The sequence below is a fragment of the Lynx canadensis genome, chromosome C1, assembly GCF_007474595.2.
Source record: "Lynx canadensis isolate LIC74 chromosome C1, mLynCan4.pri.v2, whole genome shotgun sequence".
Taxonomy (NCBI): Eukaryota; Metazoa; Chordata; class Mammalia; order Carnivora; family Felidae; genus Lynx; species Lynx canadensis.
Window position 1 is genome coordinate 62,939,773 of NC_044310.1, and position 26,457 is coordinate 62,966,229.

At 36.7% G+C, this 26,457-nt stretch overlaps 1 protein-coding gene across 1 annotated transcript in view; it reads left to right on the forward strand.

Annotated features, from left to right (window-relative positions):
* Positions 1 to 20,978, forward strand: part of ACADM (acyl-CoA dehydrogenase medium chain) — a 33,859-nt gene extending 12,881 nt beyond the window's left edge. Inside the window, exons 7-12 of the mRNA XM_030325408.1 lie at positions 5,566 to 5,696; positions 9,211 to 9,319; positions 13,818 to 13,958; positions 14,541 to 14,636; positions 18,455 to 18,703; positions 20,175 to 20,978. Of these exons, the coding sequence (XP_030181268.1) occupies positions 5,566 to 5,696; positions 9,211 to 9,319; positions 13,818 to 13,958; positions 14,541 to 14,636; positions 18,455 to 18,703; positions 20,175 to 20,246 (798 nt within the window). The 3' untranslated portion in view covers positions 20,247 to 20,978. The remainder of the gene's footprint in view (positions 1 to 5,565; positions 5,697 to 9,210; positions 9,320 to 13,817; positions 13,959 to 14,540; positions 14,637 to 18,454; positions 18,704 to 20,174) is intronic.
* Positions 20,979 to 26,457: the final 5,479 nt, after the last annotated feature.

Consider the following 26,457-nt stretch of genomic DNA (forward strand, 5'->3'; position numbering starts at 1 on the left):
TTATTATGTAAACTATTAAAATAATAAATTAGAAACAGTATTTCTATTTTTAAGTTTTGGGGGGGATTTTAAGTAATCTTTATTACACCCAATGTGGGGCTCAAACCTACAACCCCCAGATCAAGGGTTGTATGCTCTACTGACTGAGCCAGCCAGGTGCCCCACAGAAACCATATTTCTTTTTTCAAGAATGGAGTAAGTATTTTATTAACGTTTATTTATTTTTGAGACAGAGAGAGATAGAGCATGAACGGGGGAGGGTCAGAGAGAGAGGGAGACACAGAATCTGAAACAGGCTCCAGGCTCTGAGCAGTCAGCACAGAGCCTGACGTGGGGCTTGAACTCACGGACCGCGAGATCATGACCTGAGCCAAAGTCGGACGCTCAACCGACTGAGCCACCCAGGCGCCCCTGGACTAAGTATTTTAAATGTATACCTGAAATATATGCAGTGTCAGACAGTTAGGAACAAGTATTTTTTTTTTTTAATGTTTATTTATTTTTTGAGAGAGACAGAGACAGAGCAGGAGCAGGGGAGGGGCAGAGAGAGGGGGAGACAGAATCCGAAACACTCCAGGCTCAGAGCTGTCAGCAGAGAGTCTGACGCGGGGCTCGAACTGACAAACCGTGAGATCATGACCTGAGCCAAAGTCGGACGCCCAGCCGACTGAGCCACCCAGGTGCCCCCAGTTAGGAACAAGTATTAAACTGTTAGAGTAAGCTTGTTATGGGCAGGACTTTAAGTAAAGTTACTTTTCCAAGCATGGTCTTAGAACCTAGAAGTCTGTAAAAAGCTTGGTAATGGTGCAGAAAACTACTGCCATAAAATAATGCATTTCCAGTGGAGCTTAGAAGTAGCTGGAATGCAACTGAAACAACACTGAATCTTGCTTCAAGTCTTGACTCAGCCATATAATAGCAATGCGATCTCATTTGGTCATTTAACCTCATTGTCTCTTCTGAAAATAGGGAGTATAGTATTTAAAAGGGATATACTAAAGATAAAACAAAATACTTGTTTTTCTAAATAGTGTTCCTTTTGCAAAAATATATTAGAGAAGTTTCCATCGTACCTAATGACCAGAGGAAACTTCATTTCTCTTTAACTGCTATTCATTCATCCACTAATTTACTCAGTATGTGAATTGCCTGCTCTATGCCAGACTTCAGCTTATAGGCATTTCACACCTCAAAGTTATACTTTTAACTAGTATTTTTTTTGGCAAGATGGAAGCAGAGATCTAATTTTACAGTCCTCCATTAGTAATTATTTGAACCTCAAAGCATGTGGTATAGTATTTTTTTTTTTCTGGTTTTATCTTTATTTTCACCTCACTGCAATTTTTTTTTTTAATTTTTTTTTCAACGTTTATTTATTTTTGGGACAGAGAGAGACAGAGCATGAACGGGGGAGGGGCAGAGAGAGAGGGAGACACAGAATTGGAAACAGGCTCCAGGCTCTGAGCCATCAGCCCAGAGCCTGACGCGGGGCTGGAACTCACGGACCGCGAGATTGCGACCTGGCCGAAGTCGGACGCTTAACCGACTGTGCCACCCAGGCACCCCAACCTCACTGCAATTTTTTTAAAAAACATGTATTATATAAACTACCTGAAATCACTCTAGAGTATAAGGCAAAAAAATTTTTTTAATAGAAAATAAATGCAGAACTTCTTTGTAAACTATATATATACATATATATGTGTATATATATATGTATATATATGTGTGTGTGTGTGTGTATATATATATATATATAAGGTGGTGGTATCATCACTAATAGGTTACACTGTTGTACTCATTCATTCAAATGTCTTAATACTGTGCATCAGGGAATAAAAGTGAATAAATTTCGATCCTGGTCACAAGAAGTTAACAATCTGATAGACTCTCAGATCCTCATCCACAATGTATTAACTTACTATGCATAGAATTATGCAAATAAGTAAATAAATTATGCATAAAAATTACTGATTTACTTGATTTTTCTGGTTTGAATGGCAGCATTTACATATTATAAGTCAAACTAGTTACAATAGTGAGGATGACAAATGCCAGAGACATACTTATTAATAGGCATTAGGGATGCCAAATAGTGTACCTTTCCTACCCTCAGGAAGCGCTGATACAGCACAAGGGAGAATCACATGAATGACAATACTATATATAATACTGTGTAGTGTGATAAAGAAGAAAACAAGTTGCAGTTGAAATAAAAAAGAAGACTTCTAAAAGAGCATTATAAAATTAATTTTAATTACTAGGAAGCAATCCAATAAGACAACTCTGAAGAATTATCTGTAACAAGCCATTTTGTATAGAAACACACAGATCCGTATACTTCATAAGCTGTAAAAACTTTGCCTTATTATAGAGAAATGTCTAATAAGAATATTTCAGGGGAAAAAATTCCCACTGGTGGTTAAAGTAAAATTTTAGTACTTTACAGAATTATCTTTCCTGGACAGTCCATTGATACGGTATTTTTTGTTGTTATAATGCTGAAAACATCTTTAAATCTGTAGGTAAGAGATCAATCTAGTTAACTCCTATGACACCTGAATCCCCTCTATAGCAACCCTGTCAAAAGGCCATCTTGCTCATGTTTTCAGTTTTCATGCTTGCAAGTCGAGCCTGCTGAAGTAGTTCCATTCGGGAACATTTCTGATAATTGGAAAGTGCTTCTAGATTATGTGGTCCTGAGGAAAAAGATTCTGTCATTTTTTTCATAATTTTGCCACTTCACAGTATAATAGATATTCAGTAAAAGTTCAAATGATTTCACTGTAGTTCTGTCAATTCAAATTCTCTCCCTTGGCTGTATAGCCCTTGAGATATTTGAATATAGTTATCATGTAAATCTTTTCTAAGCTAATTATCACCAATTTTTTTTTAATTTTTATTTTTACAATAAAGTCCCATCATTAGTAACCACACTCTGAAATACAGAGTAAATACAATACTCTAGCATGAACTGATGAGTACAAGGTTGGAGGGTTCCATCACTCTTTTTTTTTTAATGTTTATTTTCGAGAGAGAGACACACAGAGCACAAGTGGGGGAGAGGCAGAGAGAGAGACACAGAATCTGAAGCAGGCCTCCAGGCTCTGAGCTGTCAAGCACAGAACCTGACATGGGGTTTGAACTCATGAACCATGAAATTGTGACCTGAGCCCAAGTTGGATGCTCAACCGACTAAGCCCACCCAGGTGTTTCTCTATCACTCTTATTTTAGGTATTTTATTATTTTATTTTATTTATATTATTTAGATACTGTTGTAAACATAGCTTATAGCATTAGCACTGTTGACTTATTTTTTTTTTAAGTTTATTTATTTTGGGAGAGAGAGAGCATGAGTGGGGGAGAGGCAGAGAGAGGATGGGAGGGAGAGGATCCCAAGTAGGCTCTGCACTGTCCGCGCAGAGCTGAATGTGGGGCTAGAATTCACGAACCTTGAGATTATGACCTGAGCCACAACCGAGTTCAAGAGTTAGACACTTAACTGACTAAGCCACCCAGGCACCCCTAGCACTGTTAACTTACATAAATTTTACTCTTGACATAAATTATGAAGTTCGTTTCCTCATCTGGCATTAAGTTGTGGTATATTCGTTGGGTAGTCTATTAACTCTAATTTCAGCCCTGGCTTCTCCCTTGAGCTTTACTCTTCTATATGTACTTGCCTTTAGACTTTTTTTTCTTGTCTAGACTTAAATAGCTTAAACTAAATATGTCCCAAACCAAATTGTCTTCTCTCCACTCCTTAGAACTACTTCCTTTCTAGGTTATCCCTAATTGGAAGTTGCCTAAACTAAAAAATTTGGTGATCATAACATCCTCTTTAGGTCCTGTCATAGACTCTGGGTCTGGAGTTCTCTCTTGTCCAGCAAGAGAGCGGACACAAGATTAGAATGCAAGAGAGGCTAATACCTGAGAGGAGACAAGAGCCCTAAGGGTCCTTGCTCCGTTTTTATTAGGATCAGAAGACTTACAAGCATGATGGATGTGCACACAGAGACAATGAAACTGTGAACATTAACTCATGGATGTGGGGGAAGGGGGGGTTTAAGATATTCAGTATTAGGGGTTTGAGTCAATACAAAACAAAATCCTGGCACTGGGTGGAAGGTTGTTAACAGACGTGAGGCACCACCTCTGTTTACCTAAACTGGCCTAGGGGACAAGAAAGAGCATGCTACCTCAGGGTCAACAAGGCACCTTTCTTTGCTAACTAGGCTCTGCTCTGGGCAACTTCACCCTGCTGTAGTCTAAAGTCCAGTTTACCTGTTTACCTATTTTGGTTCTTCCTTTTTGTGAAAGCAGCTTTCTGCTATTGTAGAAAGTTGAGGGGTGCTAACGCCCTGAATACCTAATCTTGTTTACCTCATCTTGGATGTTTTCATCCTGAGATTTCTTATTCCTATGCTTTTGTCCTATACTGGGGGCCTTTGCCCTGTTTACCTAATCTTGGATGCATTCATGCTGTGGTTTTCTATTTCTTTATGCCTTGTTAACCTATCTGTGCAAGCTCAGAGAATTCCTAAGCTTATTCCCCACAAGCTCCCCAACATCCTATTTAGTCATCATGTCCTGTAGATTTCACACCACAGTTCTCTCCATTTTTTCTTGTTTCTTAGTTAAAGCTTTATTTCTTGCTTGTACTATTGCAAAGCCTTCTAATCTGTGTCTCTGACTCCAGTCTTATGTGGGTACTTCTGCTATTTACTAGCTTTGTGAACTTGGGCAAATTAGTCTCACTATGCCTCAGTTTCCTTATTTGTAAAATGTAGATACCTGGTACCTATGCCATATGATTTGTTATTCCCCCTTAAATCCACCCTTGATAGTATTGGGGTATTTTTTGTTTTTTTAAGTAGGCTCCACACCTAACATGGAGCTTGAATTCATGACCCCAAGATCAAGAGTTGCATGTTCTACTGACCAAGCCAGCCAGACACTCCAACATTGGGGTTTTTTTTTTTTTTTTTTTTTTTTTTTTTTTTTTTTTTTTTTTTGGTTTTTGGGGTTTTTTTTAGTAGGTTCCAGGCCCAACATGAGGCTTGAACTCACGACCCTGAGATCAACTGTTTCACACTTCACATTCTAGTACTGAACTGTAGTAGTTTCTTCTGTACAACTGCTATTTTATTGCTTGCCTCACTTACTCATCCTTAAAACTTATCTTTTCAGGGGCACCTGGTTTGCTCAGTTGGTTAAGTGTCTAACTCTTGATTTCGGCTCAGGTCATAATCTCACAGTTCTTGGGTTCAAGCCCCACATCAGGCTCTGCATTTGTGGAGCCTGCTTGGGATTCTCTCTCCCTGTCTCTGCCCCACCCCCACTTGTTCGTTCTCTCTCTCTGTCTCTCTCTCAATAATAAACTTTAAAAAAATAAATAAATGTTTTTACATTTCAGCAGTTTATTTGATTCTCTAAGAACATATTATTTTTAGGTATTTAAAAATATTTAACACTGTGGCTTGAAAAATAAAATGCACTCCTGGTTTTAAACATTCACAGTCTAATAATATTTAATTTTTTTCTGTTGTTTTCATACATTTAAGGCCTACTGTGTAACAGAACCTGGAGCTGGCTCCGATGTTGCTAGTATAAAGACCAAAGCAGAAAAAAAAGGAGATGAATATATTATTAATGGTCAGAAGATGTGGATAACCAATGGAGGAAAAGCTAATTGGTGTGTTGTTTAAACATCTCTGTATATTGCTTGTTAATTACTTTATATTCAAAATCTTCCCTCCCTCCTTTCATTTATTATTAAAACACCACAATTAAGGTAAGTTGTATTCATGGAACTAGAATGTCCGCAAAAAATCATAAATAGTTCAATATATAATGTTTATTTATTTTTTAGAGAGAAGGAGAGTGTGAGCAGGGGAGGGGCAGAGGGAGAGGGAGATACAGAATCTGAAGCAGGCTGCAGGCTGCAGGCTCCAGGCTTAGCACAGAGCCTAACGCAGGGCTCTAACCCACGAAACGTGAGATCATGACCTGAGCTGAAGTCAGATGTTTAACCGACTGAGCCACCCAGGCACCCCTAGTTCAATCTTCTTAAAAACTATTTTTAAGCCTTGAATTATTTCTTCAAACTAACTCTTCAGAAGTTTAATTTGTAAAAGCAAATAGAACAAAAACACCTGCTCTGGTTGAATGTGGTTAGGAAAGCCAGAGCTCTGTCTACTTGGCTCTGTCCTTCTCCACATCTGTACCCTATACCAGTACCTCCTTCAAAATGTTTTCCTAAGACTGAGGAAAAAGGAAAACCATTGGTAGGGTACATTTCCCTGGTTCTGAACGATAAGCAAAGGCAATCTTAAAACTCAGATTATCTTTTAGAGGAGACAAAGTATTACTGTAGTGAAATCTAAAGGTCCAAATGTATAGGTCCAAAAATAATGACATGAAGTTCAACAAAGGATCATAAAATCACTTGTATAAATATAAAATGTTGAAGAACATATTTATACCATTACTTTTAGAAAAAAAAAAAAAGTAAAGTGGATAACTATAGTTTTAGTAGAAATCAACAGTGTGATGTATCTGCCTTTAAGAAGCTAACCTAGTGGTGCCTGGGTGGCTCAGTCAGTTAAGCCTCCAATTTCAGCTCAGGTCATGATCTTATGGTTTGGGAGTTTCAGCCCAACATCAGGCTCTCTGCTGTCAGTGCAGAGCCCACTTCGGATCCTCTGTCTCCCTCTCTCTCTGCCCCTTCCCCCTTTGCACTCCCTCTTTCTCTCTCTCAAAAGTAAGTAAACAATTTTTTTAAAAAAGAAGCTAATGTAACTTCTTCCTGAAATGATAGAAGTATAGCTAGCACAAATGAGGAAAAAAATGGTAACAATTCTGTATGATACATTTTAAGAGCTATATTGACAAAATGAAATAAATTCAGAAACAAGTAAGTATCCTCCATTGGGAAGCATGTAGAAAATATGTTCTGTGAAGAGTGAAGGAATTAAGTTTGATTATTTAGAAAATTTTTGAAAGTTTTGAAATAATGTCACACAGAAAGAAGAGCAGGCTTGTGCATTTGCTTTAGGAAGCCTGTTTAGAATTAATGGGTAAAGGTTAGAAAAATGAAGACTATAGCTCAACATAAGGACAAGCGTTCCAACAACATTGCCATCCAATGTGTGTTAGGTTGTCATGGAAAATAATGTATTTACCCATCACTACAAATATGCACGAATGTAGACAGAGACTTCCCTAGAACAAGGACTCTGTGGTGATTGGAATAATGAACCAAAAGGGCTATCTTTCCTTGTCTGCAAAAATTCTCATTCAATATATATGTGTGCTGGGGGCTCCTGAATGGCTCAGTTGGTTAAGTGTCTGACTCTTGATTTCAGCTCAGGTCATGACCTCACAGTTCATGAGATCAAGCCCTGCATTGGGCTCTGGGCTGACAGCACAGAGCCTGCTTGGGATTCTCTGTCTCCCTCTCTCTCTGCCCCTCCCCCATTCATTTGTGCACTCTTACACTCTCTCTCCCTCAAAGTAAATACATAAACATTAAGAATATATGTGTGCACATGCATGTGCGTGCTCTGCAGTGCAGTTTTCTGGCAAGTAAACATTTTTCCTGGAGATGAGCCTACTGGGAAGTTATTTAATTTAAACATAACCCCTCTATGACTGTCCAGTACTAAGGAATGCTAGATCATTATTTTAAAGTCCTCATAACATCCAAAAGTAATAAAAAAGTAAAGAAACCATTCAAATTTAACAAATTGAGAGAAATTTAACAGTGCAATTAGAAGTTTTCATAATTTTGAGGCTCCTGGGTGGCTCAGTTGGTTAAGCATCTGACTTAGGCTCAGGTCATGATCTCACGGTTCGTGGGTTCGAGCTCCACATCAGACTGTGTGCTGACAGCTCTGAGGCTGGAGCTTGCTTCAGATTCTGTGTCTCCCTCTCTGCCCCTCCCCAACTCACACTCTGCCTCTCTCAAAAATAAAACATTTAAAAAAATTTTTTAAAGTTTTCATAATTTTAAAAACTCATTAAGTACAACTTGTAGTAAAACAAATTAGGTAATATGTGAAACTAGAAAACAGTTTCTCTTTTTTACTATTAAGTGAAATTGTAGAGTGAATAATTTATTAATGTTAAGCATAGAAAATAAATTTGGTATTTAAGGAATTCTTTAAAAATTCTCCTACATCAGGCTTTTTAGAACATGGGTTACATGGATATTTGGATGTTTTAGTTTTCATACTTCATGTTCCATTTTAAAATCTTTCTGGGAAAAATTCTTCTGGAGGGAAAACCTAGCAAATATTCATAACAACTCAGTATAACAAAAACACTGATTTTGCTGCAAAAAGAGGATAGTAGGTAAAATGTAGGGGTCATCATCTCATATTATTCCTTTCACAGGCAGCCCTATTTATTGTTCTTTTCCAGATAGCTTGTCCTTTAAATAATGAAACTAGTTTTGGGAAAGAAAAAGTACCATTTCCATCACAGCACATACTTATTTTTTAGATTACATAATCTAAAAGGAATACAAGGAATTTTTACTTATAACTCATACTTCTAAATAAAGTTAAATACCATATTATTTAAGTAGACCTGGGTTGGGGCACCTGGGTGGCTCAGTCAGTTAAGCATCTGACTTAGGCTCAGGTCATGGTCTCGCAGTTTGTAAGTTCGAGCTCAGCGTCAGGCTCTGTGCGGACAGCTGGGAGCCTGGAGCCTGCTTCAGATTCTGTGTCTCCCTCTCTCTCCGCCCCTCCCCCTCTCATGCTCTATCTCTGTCTCTCAAAAATAAACATTAAAAAAAAAAAAAAAGTAGACCTGGGTTAAAATACTAGCTCTGTCACATCATGAATATCTGACTCGAGCAAGCTTCTAAATTTTTTTTTTAATGTTTTTATTTATTTTTGAGAGAGGGAGTGCACGAGTGGGCGCTGAGAGACAGAGGATCGAAAGTGGGCTCTTGTGCTGACAGCAGCAAGTCTGATGTGGGGCTCGAATTCAACAAACTGAGATCATGATGGGAGCCAAGTCAGACACTCAACTGACTGAGCCACCCAGGTTCCCCTATACCTCTCTGATTCTTTATTTCATCATCTGTAAAACAAGGGAATAATAATTGGGGTTTTGGGGGGAATTAAATGAGACAGCCATCAGTGTGTGTTATCTGTTGAGGTCATTATCATTGTATTTATATCATGTATATATATTAGGTATTTCTTATTGGCTCGTTCTGATCCGGATCCTAAGACTCCTGCTGGTAAAGCCTTTACTGGATTTATTGTGGAAGCAGATACCCCAGGAGTGCAGATTGGAAGAAAGGTAAAGTGTATATTTATCAGTGATTAAGGTTTCAAATACTATTTTAGGTATACATTTCAAAATTACTATTTCAGTTTCCTTTATTGAAACCATTTTTTTTGTAGTAAATTGCAAAAAAATAAAGCTGGTTTTTGTTTAAGTTTTTATTTTAATTCCAGTTAACATACAGTGTTATATTAGTTTCAGGTGTACAACCTAGTGATTCAGCACTTCCATACATCACTCTGTGTTCATCACAAGTGCACTCCTCAGGGGCGCCTGGGTGGCTCAGTCGGTTAAGCGGCCGACTTCGGTTCAGGTCATGATCTCGCGGTCCGTGAGTTTGAGCCCCGCGTCGGGCTCTGTGCTGACAGCTCAGAGCCTGAGCCTGTTTCCGATTCTGTGTCTCCCTCTCTCTGACCCTCCCCCATTCATGCTCTGTCTCTCTCTGTCTCAAAAATAAATAAACGTTAAAAAAAAAAATTTAAACAAAACAACAAGTGCACTCCTTAATCCTCATCACCTATTTAACCCACCCCTAAAAATAAAACTGTGTTTTGGTGTTATCAGGTGAAATAGTCTATATATTGCTGAAGATTTTAAGTTGAGGATAATCCTTTGGATTCATTATTTGAAAAAGTGGCCATTCATGGTGCCAGTCTATAGAGAATGCTAACAACAGCTGTGAGGGTTAATGAAGCAGAAATCAAACTGTCATTTATATGGCCTGCCCAATAATAGAGTTTTAGACATTTTCAAAGACGTTTCCACTCTTTTCCTTCCTCACAGCAGCCTTTTAGGTTAGGATAACTGGGATTATGCCCCTTTTTGATTAAAACAATACCTGCGGTCATAAGAGAAAAATCTGTGCCTTGAGGAAAGTGTGGAAATGGTAAAGAGCCTTGAATGTGGTAAGGCAAGAAAAATTTTATTTAAATAAGAAAAGGTAATTTAATGTATTTGAAAATGATTATCATTTGAGTGTGTGGAGATAATTTAGCAGTGGCATTTAAAGTAGACTAAAGAAAAGAGTTTAAAATTCAACAAATCAAAGTAGGAAAGAAATGAAGTCATTAAAGTAGTCCTAGTGAGAGCTAAGTAAATATGATTAAGATTTAACTCTGAGAACAGGAAGAGAAGACTCAATTTTACAATTGTAAAACTCTTCTTTGCAAAATGAATTTGTAAAAAAGAAAACCTATTAATGACCAAATACTGTATATTGAAGGCAAAGGAGAAATTATGGAGGTTTATTAAGAGTTCCTAAAGGTTACATGAATATATATTCTTCATGGGGAATGGTACATATTACCCAGTGAGATATTAGACTAAGGGTGGTGTAACCTGAACTGGAAAGGCTAATCTGAATTGACCAACTTATGCAAACTTCTGAACCAGTCATGTGTATTCATATAATACAAGTTTTATTAAAAGCCATCAGAATCTCTCTGTTGTACCCACGCCTCTTGAAAATGGAAACATTTGGGGGAAAAAAAATGGAAACATGGTAGAATATATAAGAGGGGTAACTTTTCTTTTAGGTCGTAGAATATTAAAGGTGGAAGATGTACACGATATTTCAGTCTGTTTATTGAATATTGAAACGGAGATCCAAGTAAATGATTTACTTAGTGTAACACACTCAGAGGTGGAGTTGAGATCACTACTGAGGTGTCCTAGGAACTTGCCCAATGTGGTTGCTGACACTATTTTTCTCTATTTTAAGAGTAGATATTATAGACTGCACTTAAATAAAACTATAGTGAGGTTGTTATATATAACAAAGTATAAGAATGGATGTGCTTCTTCCAAGCAAATTTTTTTTTAATGTTTATTTATTTTTGAGAGAGAGAGAGAATGAGCGGGCAAGGGGCAGAAAGAGAAGGAGACACAGAATCTAAAGCAGGCTTTACGCTCTGAGCTATCAGCACAGCCTGACGTACGGATCGAACTCATGAATGGCAAGATCATGACCTGAGCCAAAGTCGGACACTTAACCGACTGAGCCACCCAGGCGCTATTTATGTTTTATTCATGTTTCTTTTTTAGGGATGGTTGCTAGAAAACTTAGGGCCAATTTTTTTTTTTTTTAATGTTTATTTATTTTTGAGACAGAGACAGAGCATGAACGGGGGAGGGTCAGAAAGAGAGGGAGACACAGAATCTGAAACAGGCTCCAGGCTCCGAGCTGTCAGAGCCCGACGCAGGGCTCAAACTCATGGACCACGAGATCATGACATGAGCCAAAGTCAGGCGCTTAACCAACTGAGCCACCCAGGCACCCCACCACTTAGGGCCAAATTTATGGCCATCTCTAGAAAGTGTGAAGGACCAAATAGCTTATACTTTTTTCAGTAGTAAACTCACTTTCCATTGTATTATGTTGTTTCTAGTCTCATTAATTTTTTCTCAGTTTTCCCACTTAAAAAAAAAATCTCTAATTCAATAAATACTTACTATTGAGTTAATACTTAGCACTATTGTGGTGTTGGGGATACTGTATGGATCAAAACAGACAAAAATCCCTGCCCTTGGGGAGCTTACTTTCTAACGAGAGAGATAGATAATTATATTGTATAAACTTAAACTCCTTAATTCTTTTTTTTTTTTAAATATATGGGCATTTTACAAATTTGTGAAATTTGATACTTAAAAATTTTTTTTGTTTTAGAAATTATCTGGCTTGAGATGAGTCCAGCAAGCATTTTGGTTTTAAATGCTCTAGTGTTTGGAGTGAGTCTGGGAAACAGGATAAGCTGTTTTCATAAACAGTGTTTTCTCATTATATTAAGTAAGGGTCTAAGGCAGTAGAGTTTATTGACTTATAAAGACAAAAAAAGAAAGATGTTGGTTTCTTTCTTGGTAAAACTGTATATTATTGTTACTATTTCTTCAAGCCTAGAAGCGGATGATTAATATTAAAGCAAGCAAGCAAAAGAGCTCATTTACAGCTATGTATTCCCATTTCCCCTGCTTCTATTACTGCTTATTAAAAATTAGATTAAAATGTTTTTTCCTTAAGGAGAAGAGTCAAAATATCTGCAACTCCCTCTCAGCTATTCAGCAAATAATGCTAATAGTTACACACACAAAACACAGAAACAAAGCAAATGTGACAAAATGTTAATAATGGGTGAATTGAGATAAAGGGTACATAGGTATTTGTTATACTACTCCCATAGGCCTTCTGTTGGTTTGAAATTTTTTGAAGTAAAAAATTGAGGGAATATAGCTACTTTGGTAGTTTCTTATAAAGTTAAATATTCATTTACCTCATACCCAGCACTCTTAGGTATTTATCCAAGAGTGAAAACAAAGGCCTATACACAAATGTTTGTAGCAACTTTATATAATTGCTAAAAACTGGAGTAGAAGGGGAATGTCCAACTGGTGAACAGATAATGGATATGTGATCCATCCATATAGTGGAATACTACTCAGCAGTAAAAGAAATAAATTACTGAGCAGAAGCAATATGGATGGATCTCAGAAGCACTCTGCTAAGTGAAAAGTCAGGCCTAGAAGGCACTTATTACTCATTATTATTCTACTTATATGATATTCTGGAAAAGGAAAACTTATATGGACAGAAATCAGATCACTGGTTGCTTCAGATTGGGTTAAAGTAAGGGTATTGACTAAAAAGGAGCACAAGGGAATTTTTGGGGGTGCTGAAATAGTCTGTCTTGACTGTGGTAGTGGTTCCACTACTATGTACCACTACTATGTATTTTGACAAATACATAATGCATTTGTCAAAATTGTTAGAAATTTTAAAGAAGGTAAATTTTCCGGTATGTAAATTCTACTTCAGTAAACCTAATTTTAAGAACAAGTTGGTACATTACTTTGCTTGCTAGCTCTATTAAGCTGAAATTAAACATCCCAAATCAGATTATGTTTGCTAAATGCTTTTGCTGACATTCATGGTAAAAAAGATAGCCTTCAAACATGATGATACTTGTCTTTGTAAGGTAATATGTACATGTAGACCTTTAGAGTATTGTTGGTTTCAAAGTTTGGGGAACAATTGTTTTAGACTAGGGGTTGACAAACTTTTTATAAAGATCCATATTATAGAAGCGCCTAGGTGGCTCAGTCAGTTAAGCGTCCAATTTCGGCTCAGGTCATGATCTCACAGTTCATCTGTACTGACAGCTCAGAGCCTGGATCCTGCTTCAGATTCTGTGTCTCCCTCTGTCTCTGCCCCTCCCCATTCACACTCTCTCTCTCAAAAAATAAAAGTAAAAAAAGATACAGATTATAAATATTTTAGACTTTGAGAGCCATAAGGTCTGTGTCCTAGCTACTCAATTCTGCTGTATCAAGAAAGTAGCCATAGATTATATGTAAACAAATAGGTATTGACTCTTCCAATAAAGCTTTCTTTACAAAACAGGTGTAAACCATTGTTTGTCAACCCGTTTTAGATAATTGCAGAAAATCCTAAAACAGGTTAAAGCAAAAATTCATGCCAGCTCAAAAAGTGTTCTTTAACATACATTGTTTTCCTCATTAGGAATTAAATATGGGTCAGCGATGTTCAGATACAAGAGGAATTGTCTTTGAAGATGTGAAAGTGCCTAAAGAAAATGTTTTAATTGGTGAGGGAGCTGGTTTTAAAATTGCAATGGGAGCTTTTGATAAAACCAGACCACCAGTAAGTAATATCAATGACCTGATAATCTTTATAGGATCTTTTTTTTTTTTTTTTTTTAGGATCTTCTTTTATTCATTACATTCAGTTTTATTTATACATGGCGTATCTGGTGTGCATTTCTTTTTAAATATTTACTTCTTTTATTAAGGATGGAGAGATACTGTCATTTTTCTTTATTTTTTAGAATTCTTCAACTGTCTTGCCACCTGTTATTTTAGCAAATACAAAATTTTTGTAGTCACTGCTAGATTTACAGACAGGCAGTCCATACTTAATCATTCCTGCTAATAGGTGCTCATTTCCTTTTCCCTTACTCAGTAGGAATATTTCCCCTAAGAAGCTTTCCCTTGTTAAACAGAAGAAATGACTTGTCTCTAGGGTATGGTCTTGTGCCTCACTAATGCCTTTAATTTATACAATATAAATTTAAATGCTTGTTCTCCCCCATCCCTTCTTTTGTGGCCTGAATGTATAGTCATTTTCTCTTTGTATAATCCTTCACTTAGAATTTACGCAAATGGCCATTGTACTGTGTTTTAAAGACAACGTAAATTTTTGCTTCGTAAAATATTAAACCAACAGGTAGCAGCTGGTGCTGTGGGACTAGCACAAAGGGCTTTGGATGAAGCTACCAAGTATGCCTTGGAGAGGAAAACTTTTGGAAAGCTGCTTGTAGAGGTAATTTTTATTTTTTAATTTTAATTTTTTTATTTTTATTTATTTCTGAAAGAGAGACAGTGTGAGTGGGGGAGGGGCCGAGAGAGAGGGAAACACAGAATCTGAAGCAGGCTCCAGGCTCCCAGCTATCAGCACAGAGCCCACCATGTGGCTCAAACCCACGAACCATGAGATCATGACCTGAGCTTAACCCAGTGAACCACCCAGGCGCCTTTAGAGGTAATTTTCACACTCAGATAAAAATCTGAGTTCAAATCACACTGAAATTAAAATCCAGAGTCCTTACAATGGGCTTCTATCAACCACACTGGCCTTTTGCTTGTATTTACTTTTACTCTTCCCCCCCGCCCCCCAAAATCTACTTCCTCACTCATTTCACTAGAGAATCTACCCTAGTCACCCAATGAAAAATAATATCTCCAACGTTCTATATACTAATCCCACTTGTTTGGTTTTTTTTTTTCATAGTTCTTAACACCACTCAACATTATATCATGTATGTGTTTGTTTATTATTTCTCCTAACTCACTTGAATGTGAGCTCCACACAGGCTATGGATTTGTTTTGGTACCCTTATACTGCTAGTACTTAGGATATATTTCCACTATGAACTTCTATTTCATGCATTCAACAAATAGTAATTGAACACCTACTATATTAAAATATTAATAACTGGATGCTTTCTCTGTTCCAAGCACTATTCTAAGGGTTTTAAATGTATTAATTCATCTAATCTTCACAGTACTGTGGAGTGGGGACTTTTAGTCCCATTTACCACATGTATAAACATTACGTCCAACCTCATATATAATGGAAACAAGATTTGAACCCAAGTAGTCACTTAAAGAGTGTGTTCTTTTGCACACTACATGTGCTATTTCTGTGAAAGAAAAGAAGTTTGACATAGTCTCTGTGCTCAGAGACTTTAGAGATGGAGATATGATACATATCTTAAAACAAGTATTAAGAAATAATACAGAGCAATATAAGATTAAATCTCTAAATGAAAGCTATGGACAGGGTTAGAGAAACCAAGAGGAGAGACTGTTGTGGGTGGGCCAGACACATTACAGGGATTCTGAGTTGTATTTAGAACAGGGTTTCTCAAAGCATAGGCTGAAAAGAAACTGAATGAGACTCATTGGGATTTTTTCATCAGAATCTCACAAGAGAAGAATGTGCCTCTTACACCAGGTTGCCAAGGCTGTGGTGAAATAAGTGTTTCTATATATGGCCAGTGGAAATATAATTTGGTGTAACTTTTATGAACCATATTTTTGCAATATATATCAAAAGTACCTAATTTTGGGCCCACAGTACAGTGGTTATCCTACAACTGTATTTCATAAGATAGGTATCTTTCAGATATACTCCATATGGACAGTATAACATACCTATAGCTTATTCATTTCAGCATTGTGTAGAAACAGCCAAATATAGAAACAACCAAGATGTTGATCATCCATACAGTGGAATACTTTGAAGCTATAAAAAAGGATAAAGAAGCTCTTTATGTATTAATATAGAAAGCACTCAGATTTATTGATAAGAAAAGCAAGGGGCATCTGGGTGGCTCAGTCGAATAAGGTCTGACTTTGGCTCAGGTCATAATCTCACGGTTCGTGAGTTCGAGTTCTGAGTTGGGCTCTGTGCTGACAGCTTAGAGCCTGGACCCTGCTTCAGATCCTGTGTCTCCCTCTCCGTCTGTCCCTCCCCCCACTCACACTCTGTCTCTATCTGTCTGTCTCTCTCTCACAAACATTAAAAAAAATTTTTTTTAATAAAAAATAATTAAAAAATAAAAAATTTTAAAAAAGCAAAATGAAGAACCATCAACATAGCAGGCAAGTATATGTGTAAAAAAGGGAGAGACTATGGATGTATTTGCTTATCTGTGTATATAATATCTCTGAGAAGATGAAAACAGTTCATCTGTTTACCTCTAGGAAGGGGAATTAAATGGGGTTGGGGAGGGCAGGATGATAGAAGGAAGAAAGGTTAAAATTTCAAACTGGTGGATGGATTACCTATTCAAAAAACAGTAAAAACTAAAAACAAAACAACTTGAAAGAATCATTGGCTTAGAAGAATGGGCACAATCAGGCAGGTAGAAGTAAGGGAGGATATTACTCTCCTTGTTCCACATATGAATTATTTACATTAATTGTCTCCTCTTAAGACTCAATTACCATGCTAATCTCAAGCAGCTTGTCACATTCTAAAGTAGTGTGTGTGTGTTTTTTTTAATACAGTAAATATAAGAAATTGAACAGCTTAATTTTTTGTATGTTGTGACCTTTGGTTCATATTAGTCTGTACACAGTCATAAGTTGTATGGTTTTTATAACCTCTTGGTCTTCAAAACCCATTTTGATGTTGCCTGCTACAGAAAGCATCTTCTTAATCATTTTAGTATTTTTGTTTCTGAATGCCTATAAGCCTTCTTTTAATATGTATTATTTTAAAGCATATGTTCCATTCCATGTTCAGTGTGGAATAATTTATGTTATACAGTGTGTGTAAAATTGAGTAATAAAATTGCTACATGATCCCATTGTCCAGAGATAATTACAGTGACCATCTTGCTGTATATTCTTTGTTTCTATGAATTTATTTTTCAAAAGCTTCAACCATACAGTATGTTTGAAATTTTTACCAATCAATACATGGTGATGTATTTCTATCCTATACCATTGTGGCCATACAACTCATAGGACACTTACTGTCTTATTGAAGGTACTTGTCTTAGGTCTCCTCTTTGATTATGAACCTCTACTAGAGGGAGAATAAAAAGCATCTTTTATTTGTCTTTGTCATGGCACTTACTTTCCTCTGTCAGCATCTGATACACTGCCACATTATTTTTCACTGTATCTATAATAATGTTCTTTGAAAAGTCCCAGCAGGGGCACGTGGCTGGCTCAATCGGTAGAGCATGTGACTCTTGATCTCAGGGTTGTGAGTTCAAGTCTCATGTTGGGTATAGAGTTTACTTAAAAATACATACATAGATACATTAAAAAAAAAAAAAAGTCCCAGCAGATACCCAAAAGGATACATATAATTTTCGTGGTATTTTGCAAAAATGCATAACTTCATTCCAGCTCTGAGAAAACATCAAACAAACCCAAGTTGAGGGACATTCTACAAAAAAAACAACCACCACTCAGTGTTCTTTAGCAGTGCCAAGGTCATGAAAGACAAGGAAAAATTAAAGAATCCTAACAGCTTGGGGGAGACTAAGAAGAAATAACAGTTGAAATCTTGGATGGGATCCTTGAACCAAAAAAAAAAAAAAAAAAAAGGACATTGGTGGAAAACTTGGCCAAATTTGAACAAAGTTTATAGTTTAGTTGATAATACCCTAGTAATGTTAATGGTTAATATCCTAGTAATATTAATGGTTGATCATTACATTATGGTTAGACAATATGTTACCATTAGAGGAGGCAGAGTGTAATTTTCTAAGTCTAATATTAGTTTTAAAGTTAAAACAAAAAAAAAAGTTCCAGGAGAAGAACGTTTAAAAAGTTTTTTTAGTGGGGTGCCTGGGTATCTCAGTAGGTTGAGCATCCAACTTCTGCTCAGGTCATGATCTCACCTTTCTGGAATGTAAGCCCTGCATGGGGCTTGCTGCTATCCATGAAAAGCCTGCTTCAGATCCTTTCCCCACTACCCGCCCCCCCCACCCCTCCCCCCCCCCCGCCTGCCCCTCACCCTCTTGAGTGCTCAAGCTCTCTCTCAGAAATATATTAACATTAAAAAAAAGATTTTTTAGTTAACAGATACCCTTAAACTTTTTTTCTGTTTAATTCTAGCACCAAGGAATATCATTTTTGCTGGCTGAAATGGCAATGAAAGTTGAACTAGCAAGATTGAGTTACCAGAGAGCAGCTTGGGAGGTTGATTCTGGTCGCCGAAATACTTACTATGCCTCTATAGCAAAGGCATTTGCTGGAGATGTTGCAAATCAGTTAGCTACTGATGCTGTGCAGATTTTGGGGGGCAATGGATTTAATACAGAATATCCTGTAGAAAAACTAATGAGGGATGCCAAAATCTATCAGGTAAGGTCAAAAATGATTTCTGTTGTTTTTTAGGTAAAATAATATTCATAGATGACAGAGCAGATTTCTAATTTAGGATTTTGTGCCATTAATAAAATAAACTATCATACATGGCTGTAAGCTGAAGTTTTTAAAACTAACACAGAAGAATGTTACTTTTAGGTATATGCCTTAAGAGAGAATAAAGTAACAAAGTGAATGGTACAGACAAGTACATTTATGTCTGGGTCAGGCATCTTTGATGCTTAACATCCTAGCTAATCGTAGTCTACTCTTTGCTCTCCCAGAAATATGCATATAATTAAAAAAATTATTTTAGAGGTGTTTGGGTGGCTCAGTTGATTGAATGTTCAATTCTTGATTTCAGCTCAGGTCAAGATCCCAGGGTCGTGGGATCAGAACCATGCTCAGCATGAGCCTGCTTGAGATTCTTTCTCTCTCCCTCTGACCCTCTCCCTGGCTCGTGTGCTCTCTCTCTCTCTGTCTCTCTCAAATAAAAAATAATAATAATAAATTATTTTATTTTTAATCTTGCTTGACAACTATTGAATTGATTAAAACCATATTTGGGAGGAAAACAACATGGAGAGACAGTGATGTAGTGGTTAGAAAAACTTAGAGATAGGGATAATTTGGTAAATAAAATATAAATGCACATGTTCTCCACATGTCGCTTAAGTAATTTTAACCCATCGTCCTCAGTATCCCTTCCCTTGCTTCCCTCTATCCACAACCAGTTATTTGGGAAATCCAGTCATTTGAAATCTGGAGGTAGAATCCTAGAATGTTAGAGTAAGAAGGAAATAGACATTGCAGCCTCTGAATTTAGACATGAAAAACTGAGGACCAGAATTTGTGCCTTATACAAAGTTACAGGTTTATCTTGTGAAACTGTCCCTCTCCTGAAGCCTATAATTATTACTGCTATCAGTCATTTATTAGAAGTTCATCTGAGAAGATGAACTGTAACAAATTTGCTAGGGTTTAAACTAGAAGTAAGGGCTGGCTACTAGGATTGTCTCAGTTAAAGCCAAATGTTCCCAGCATCTTTTTCTTTAGCAACTCTGTTCCTTAGGCAGCAAAAGAGAAAATCAGGTATAAGAGTAAAAATGGAAAATGACTGAAAGGGACAACTGGCTAAAAACAATTCAGAAAAGTTGAATAAATATTTTTGCAACGTTTAACTTTTAGGTTTCCCAAACTTTTTGAAATGTTGATATCCTTTAATTTTTTTAACACTCCCAAAATTTTGGTAAATGACTTTTTATAATTTAACTAATCTTTATTTTAGAGAATTATGCATTTTCATGGGTTTCACAGAATCGGGTTTTGGAATCACTATAGACTACAGACCCTTTATATGGTTTCATTCAGTTTGATGTTACAATGAAGCTTATACTACTGTCGAAAATATTGAGTAAATTATTCATGTACTGAAGATATTTCATGTACATCTATTTTTTTCTTGCAGATTTATGAAGGTACAGCACAGATTCAAAGACTTATTATAGCCCGTGAACACATTGGCAAGTATAAAAATTAAAGAGATTGCTATAAAACATGATTAATTGTTGAGTAATTAGAATATAATCTACTATTTAAGATAAAGGGCTTTACAATATTTCTGGTAAAATTTTAAAATAATTGCTCTTACACTGAACCCATACTACTGATTCTAATACTAGCTTTCCGCTTTTGTTTAAATGACTTGTTTTTTCTCAAACGGGTTTGGTTTCACTAAAATTATGTGTTATCCATATACCACTGTACTTGAATTACATTAACCTAGAAAAGTACATTTGTTTTGTTATTCTAACCACTTAAAGTAACAAATTTTTTGGATTTCAATATTTTTCCAGTGACATTTTTGAAAAGTGGGCTTATAAAAATATTCAGAATTTTCCAAAATTTACATTGAAAAAGAATTGTAGGATTTGGATGCCATCAAATAACTTACTGGTGACTTTGTAGACTTCATGGTATTCTACTGGAGGAGTTTATTTTGCTACAATTTGGAAAGTATTTGTTTTCAGTTTTGTATAGTAATAGTCAAAAATTTGATGTTCTTATTCTCATCATACAATGACCAGAAGTTATTGGAATCTTGTTTAATTCTGAGCCTACATGTCACTTGGCCTTATTTAAAAATAAATCAATAAAATTTGCCTTAAAATATTTTTATGATTCTTGATATCTGAGTAGCCTTTGGTCTGTTGTACACAATCTCATTTCATGTGCGTGCATTATGAAAAGAAATAAAATTGTTCAGTGCTTATTAGTGTCTCTGTATTCTTTCCCGGAAGTTTATTTACTTCATATAAAAGTGAATTTATGATTTATTTACTGTGATGAAAAAAAATCATGCTTTGATTATGAACTGCATGAAGTTACCTACCCATTTTTCACTAAATTATATTATTAGGTATTTCAAAAATTATACAATCATGTAAGAACGAAGGTTTGTGAATTTAATATTTCTTTGTAATATTAAACATCAAATGCTGCTAAAATATGTTATATTAATTAGAGTTTCTAACACCACTTCTGATTTTCTGATTCTGCACCAATTGGGCATCCTATAGTTCAATCCTATTCTTACACTAACTTGAAGAGTTACTATCAAGATTTCACAGGTTTAAGGGCTCAGTCCCATACTCACTTCAGACACCAGTCACACGTCCTGGGTCCCCAGGCTATCCACACTTCTGTGTAATTTGGATACAAATTTGGGTATTCCCATGATCCACCCTTAGATTCAATAATTTGCTAGAATGGCACACAGTACTCAGGAAAAACACTATTATAAAGGATACAACTGAGGAACAGCCAAGTATAAGAGACAGATGTATAGGGCGAGCTATAAGGGGAGACACAGAGCTTTCATACCTTCTCCCATTGCACCACCCTCCTAGTACCTCAGTTCTCCAACCTATAAACTCATAGATCTCTTGTTCAAGAGTTTTTATGGAAAATCTTTAGCCCTTATCTCCTCCCCTTAGGTCAAGGGTGGGGCTGAAAGTTCCCACCTGTATTAGTGGCTAGGGCTGCCAGAACAAAATGTTGCAGGCTGGGTGGCTTACACAACAGAACTTTAGTTTCTTAACAGTTCTGGAGGCTACAAGTCCAAGATCAAGGTGCCATCTGGGTTGGTTTCTGGTGAGATCTCTTCCTGGCTTGTCGAGTGCCACCTTCACTGTGTTCTCACACGGCCTCCTCTGTGCACATGCATGAGGAGAGAGAAGGCTCTGGTGTTTTTCTCTTCAAATAAGGACACAAGTCAGATTAGGGCCCTACCTTTATGACCTCATTTGACCTTAATCACTTGTCTCACAGCCCACATCCAAATACAATCATATGGGGAAAGGTTAGGGCTTCAACTATTGAATTTTGTGGGAACACAATTCAATCCCTAACACAATCATCTGATTGCTTAATCTTTCTGGTGATCAGCCCCATCCTAAATTCCCATCTAGGGGCCCCACCTGAAGTCACCTCATTAGCATAAACTCAGATATCATCTTTTGTGTTTGTCATGAATAACAACAGATACTCAGCAAATTCAAAGAGTTTTAGAAGTTCAGAGCCAGAGACTGAGGGCAGAGACCAAATACATTCTTCTGTTGCCACTTAATTATAAAAATAAAAATCTAATCTTTTACAAAAAAATATTTAAAAGACTGCTTTTTTCATGCTCAGTTATGAAATTGTACTTCAATGACAGAGATTGGTAAGGAGATTTAGAGACTTCCTGAGTATTACAAAGAAATTACAAGTTAAATAGAATATATTCCAAATGCAGATTTGAATTTATAATACATAAGTCCAAAAACTTACCTACCAATTCTAAACATAAAGCTTCTAGACATATAAATGTATTCCAAAGCCATATGATGATAATATTTATTAATGTACCCTCAATTATAAATATTAAGCAATTATATAACTATCAATTAAGACTTTTTAGTCACTAGTAACACAAATGAACTTAAACTACTTTAAGAAAAAAGTGAACAGGGGCACCTGGCTGGCTCAGTTGGTAGAGCATTTGATTCTTGATTTCAGGGTCATGAGTTCAAGCCCCATATTGGGCTGGAACCTACTTTAAAAAATGAACAAATGTATTTTAAGTACATTGAAGTGCCTCATGGATCAAAAGGGCAGGAATGAAGTGAGTTTTAGAAAGGGTCTAGAAGCCAAATAACTTTAGAAATCCATGCAATAATATTTTTCTACCTTTCAACTCTACTTCTGTCACGTTTCATTTCTTTTCTCGTTCTGTAGCCTAGCTTTCTCTGTTTCTTCAATCCTAAAATAGAACACAACCTAATATTTATATATGTTAGATTTCCTACCACTTATATAAGCTGACTGGCTAGGGCCATTACAGCCAGGAGGATAGGAAGAATCATAGACTGTAAACATGATTGTTAGTTGCCTATATCTCTGAATTGATGGTTTCTGGAAAAGGCATAGTTTTGTAGCAGAGCTGGTATATTTCTGGCAATTTTAATGAATAAGGAATGTGCCATAGTCATCAATTTGCATAAAGGGAGAGGAGATTATACCAAGCCTTCTCTGGGTTTAAAAAATGGCTATTTATATGGCTTTTAGAATGACATCCATTTATTTTAATGTATTACCCATGATCAAGTACTACAAAAGGTCTTTGGAGACTGAACATTAAATCCTACATAAGTGTCCAGTTTTTGATTTTGGGTCAGGTCATGATCTCACAGTTGCGAGATCAAGCCCCACATCAGGCTCTGTGCTAAGTATGGAGCCTGCTTGGGATTCTCTCTATCCCTCTCTCTCTGCCTTTCCCTTGCTCATGCTATCTCAAAATAAATAAATAAACACTAAAAAAAAAAATCCTACAGGAAACACTTAAAAAATGTTAAAAATTTCATTTAACTCATTAATGAATGAGGGAATTAATGAGGTATTAAAACTGTCATAAGGGATGGGGCACCTGGGAAGCTCAGTGGGTTAAGCGTTAACTCTTGATTTTGGCTCAAGTCATGATCTCACAGTTAGTGACATCAAGCCCTGCATGGGGCTCTGTGCTAACAGCACTGGAGCCTGCTTGGGGTTCTCTCTTTCCTTCTCTCTGCCCCTCCTTGTTTGCACTCTGTCTCTCTCCCTCTCTAAATAAATGAATAAGCATTAAAAAAAATTTTTTTAACTGGCATAAGGGAGAATTTGAAAAACAAACATATAGGCAATTAGAAATGCTTAATATTTGCTAATAGATATAAAACTTTAATATCTTATAGGGCAATAAAAGCTAAAGGGGTCATCTTTTCCACTGAGCAGAAATCAACTGTAGTTCATTTACATTACTATCGATTTTCTATAATTTAACTTTTTTTGAGTTTACAGAATGGTAAAACAGCCTAGTCAATAGGAAGACAATTATAGATACATAGCACCTCAGATACTACCCTCAGAATCCATTAGATAAAACCTAGCACTCCACTAAATGGACACTCAGTAATTCCTTTTACCCATTTCCAAGTTTTTGACAGTGTTTCTTGACAGTTTCTTCCTTGTGATCATAAATAACCTGCCAAGATTATTTTGTTCTAAAAAGGCAGGTTTCATTAGGTTTGGCCTGATTACTGTCACAGTGTTAATGAACCATGTAGGCCTCCTTGAATTTACTTTGTAAATCCAAAGACATACTGTGCTGAACAATTACCAAAGCTGCAGAATTAACTTCTGTCTGAAAGTTTTCATAGAGACACTCAGACTTTTAAAAGCCTCTATAATTTGCGATCTCAAGGCTAGATGTAGAACCAAAGTCAAGCAATTCTGCACCAGAGTTCTCAAGTAATACCTAAGAATTTGAGTGACTTTCTCTCCTCAGCATCCCAAAATTTACTAAGGTTCCTGGCTTGCCCAAACGGGCCCTTCCTAACCACCTGTAAGACTGGAACCCTGTAAGCCAGTTACCAATTCCAATTTTACCAGGACAGCATTGTAAACATTGACTCAACATACATAGTCAACTTGTTTTTTTGATAATATGCTTGTCAAACCTGATTAAAGGAGAATTATTCTCAAATATGACACTCCAGGTATGGCCTTGGTTACATAATCAATTTGCTTAATTATAAACAAGAATACAAAATCATGGTGTACCTGGGTGGCTCAGCCAGTTAAGCACCTGACTTCTGCTCAGATCATGATCTCATAATTCGTGGGTTTGAGCCCCGAGTTGGGCTTTGCACTGGCAGTACAGAGCCTGCTTGGGATTCTCTCTCTCCTTCTCTTTCTCTGCCCCTCCCCCACTGTGCTCTCTCTCAAAAATAAATAAATAAACTCAAAAAGAAAAAGATTCATTTTGAATACTGCCATAAAATGTAAGGAGATTCAGAAAATGTTTCTGAATTCTAGGGACTAGGTGGGAATCAGACACCATTTTAAGCTTCCAGTTTACAAAAGCACAGTCCACTAAATTGAAGACAGCCTAAGAATTAAAAAGGGCTTCTTCATATACCCATAGAAACAGAACATTACAACTACATAACCAATATTCCAAACAAGTAACCATGATTAAGTTCCCCTCCTTGGCTCATTCAGTTCTCTGTTCTGTGGGATCTTGAGTCAAGGAACTGCTTTCAAGAAGCTGTTTTTTTCCAAACTAAAGAGTTCTAGAAATCCTGACTGAGTCTAATGGTATGGTGTGAAACTTGCCTAAGCTATGCCCACTTGTAAGTCTGTACCCAAAAGACTATTCTTTGAAGTATCTATCAGTAATTTAAAGTAACTGAGCCTTTCCATGAGGCTTTGAGACTGTCCCCGCATGCACAAACTTTGGCCTGTAGCTTACAGTACAGCCTTCAAGTTAGCATCAGAGTAAATCAGAAACTATTGTAAACTATTATAAAGTAAAATATGACTGTCTTAGCTCAGGCCACTTTAACAAAACCATAGACTGGGTGGCTTAAGCAGCCAACATTTATTTCTTAAAGTTCTGGAGGCTGGAAAGTCTAACATCAAAGCACCTGACTGTTAACTTCTTATATTCTCACAAAGAAGAAATAGGGTGAGAGAGCTCTCTGGGGTCCCCTTTTTAAAGGGTATTAATTTCATCCATGAGGAGTCTACCTCTATGTGACTTAATTACCTCCAAAAGCCCTCACTTCCTAATACCATCACTTTGGGGACGAGTATTTCAACATATAAATTTTGAGGAGACAAAAACATTCAATCCATTGCAATGACTAAAATTGAAGATTATAGTTAATTACTATATCCGATAAAAGAATGGAAGTAAGTGAAAAGTCTCTATGAAAGCAAAGTGCGTAACTGTTTCACAAGACTTTAACCATTATTTCCCTTAAGGGAAACAACATTGGCAAATCTCCAGGGCTTTTTTATAAAGCACATAATTTTGGCCATTTTTTTTTTTAATTTTTTTTTTTTCTTTTTTTCAACGTTTATTTTTATTTTTGGGACAGAGAGAGACAGAGCATGAACGGGGGAGGGGCAGAGAGAGAGGGAGACACAGAATTGGAAACAGGCTCCAGGCTCTGAGCCATCAGCCCAGAGCCCGACGCGGGGCTCGAACTCCCGGACCGCGAGATCGTGACCTGGCTGAAGTCGGACGCTTAACCGACTGCACCACCCAGGCGCCCCTGGCCATTTTTATATTAACAACACTTTACACAAATTTAAGCTAAAGAAGGCTGAGTTGATCTGATTTATTTACTAACTTTTCTTATGAAGCTCACACAATAGTGTTGATAATT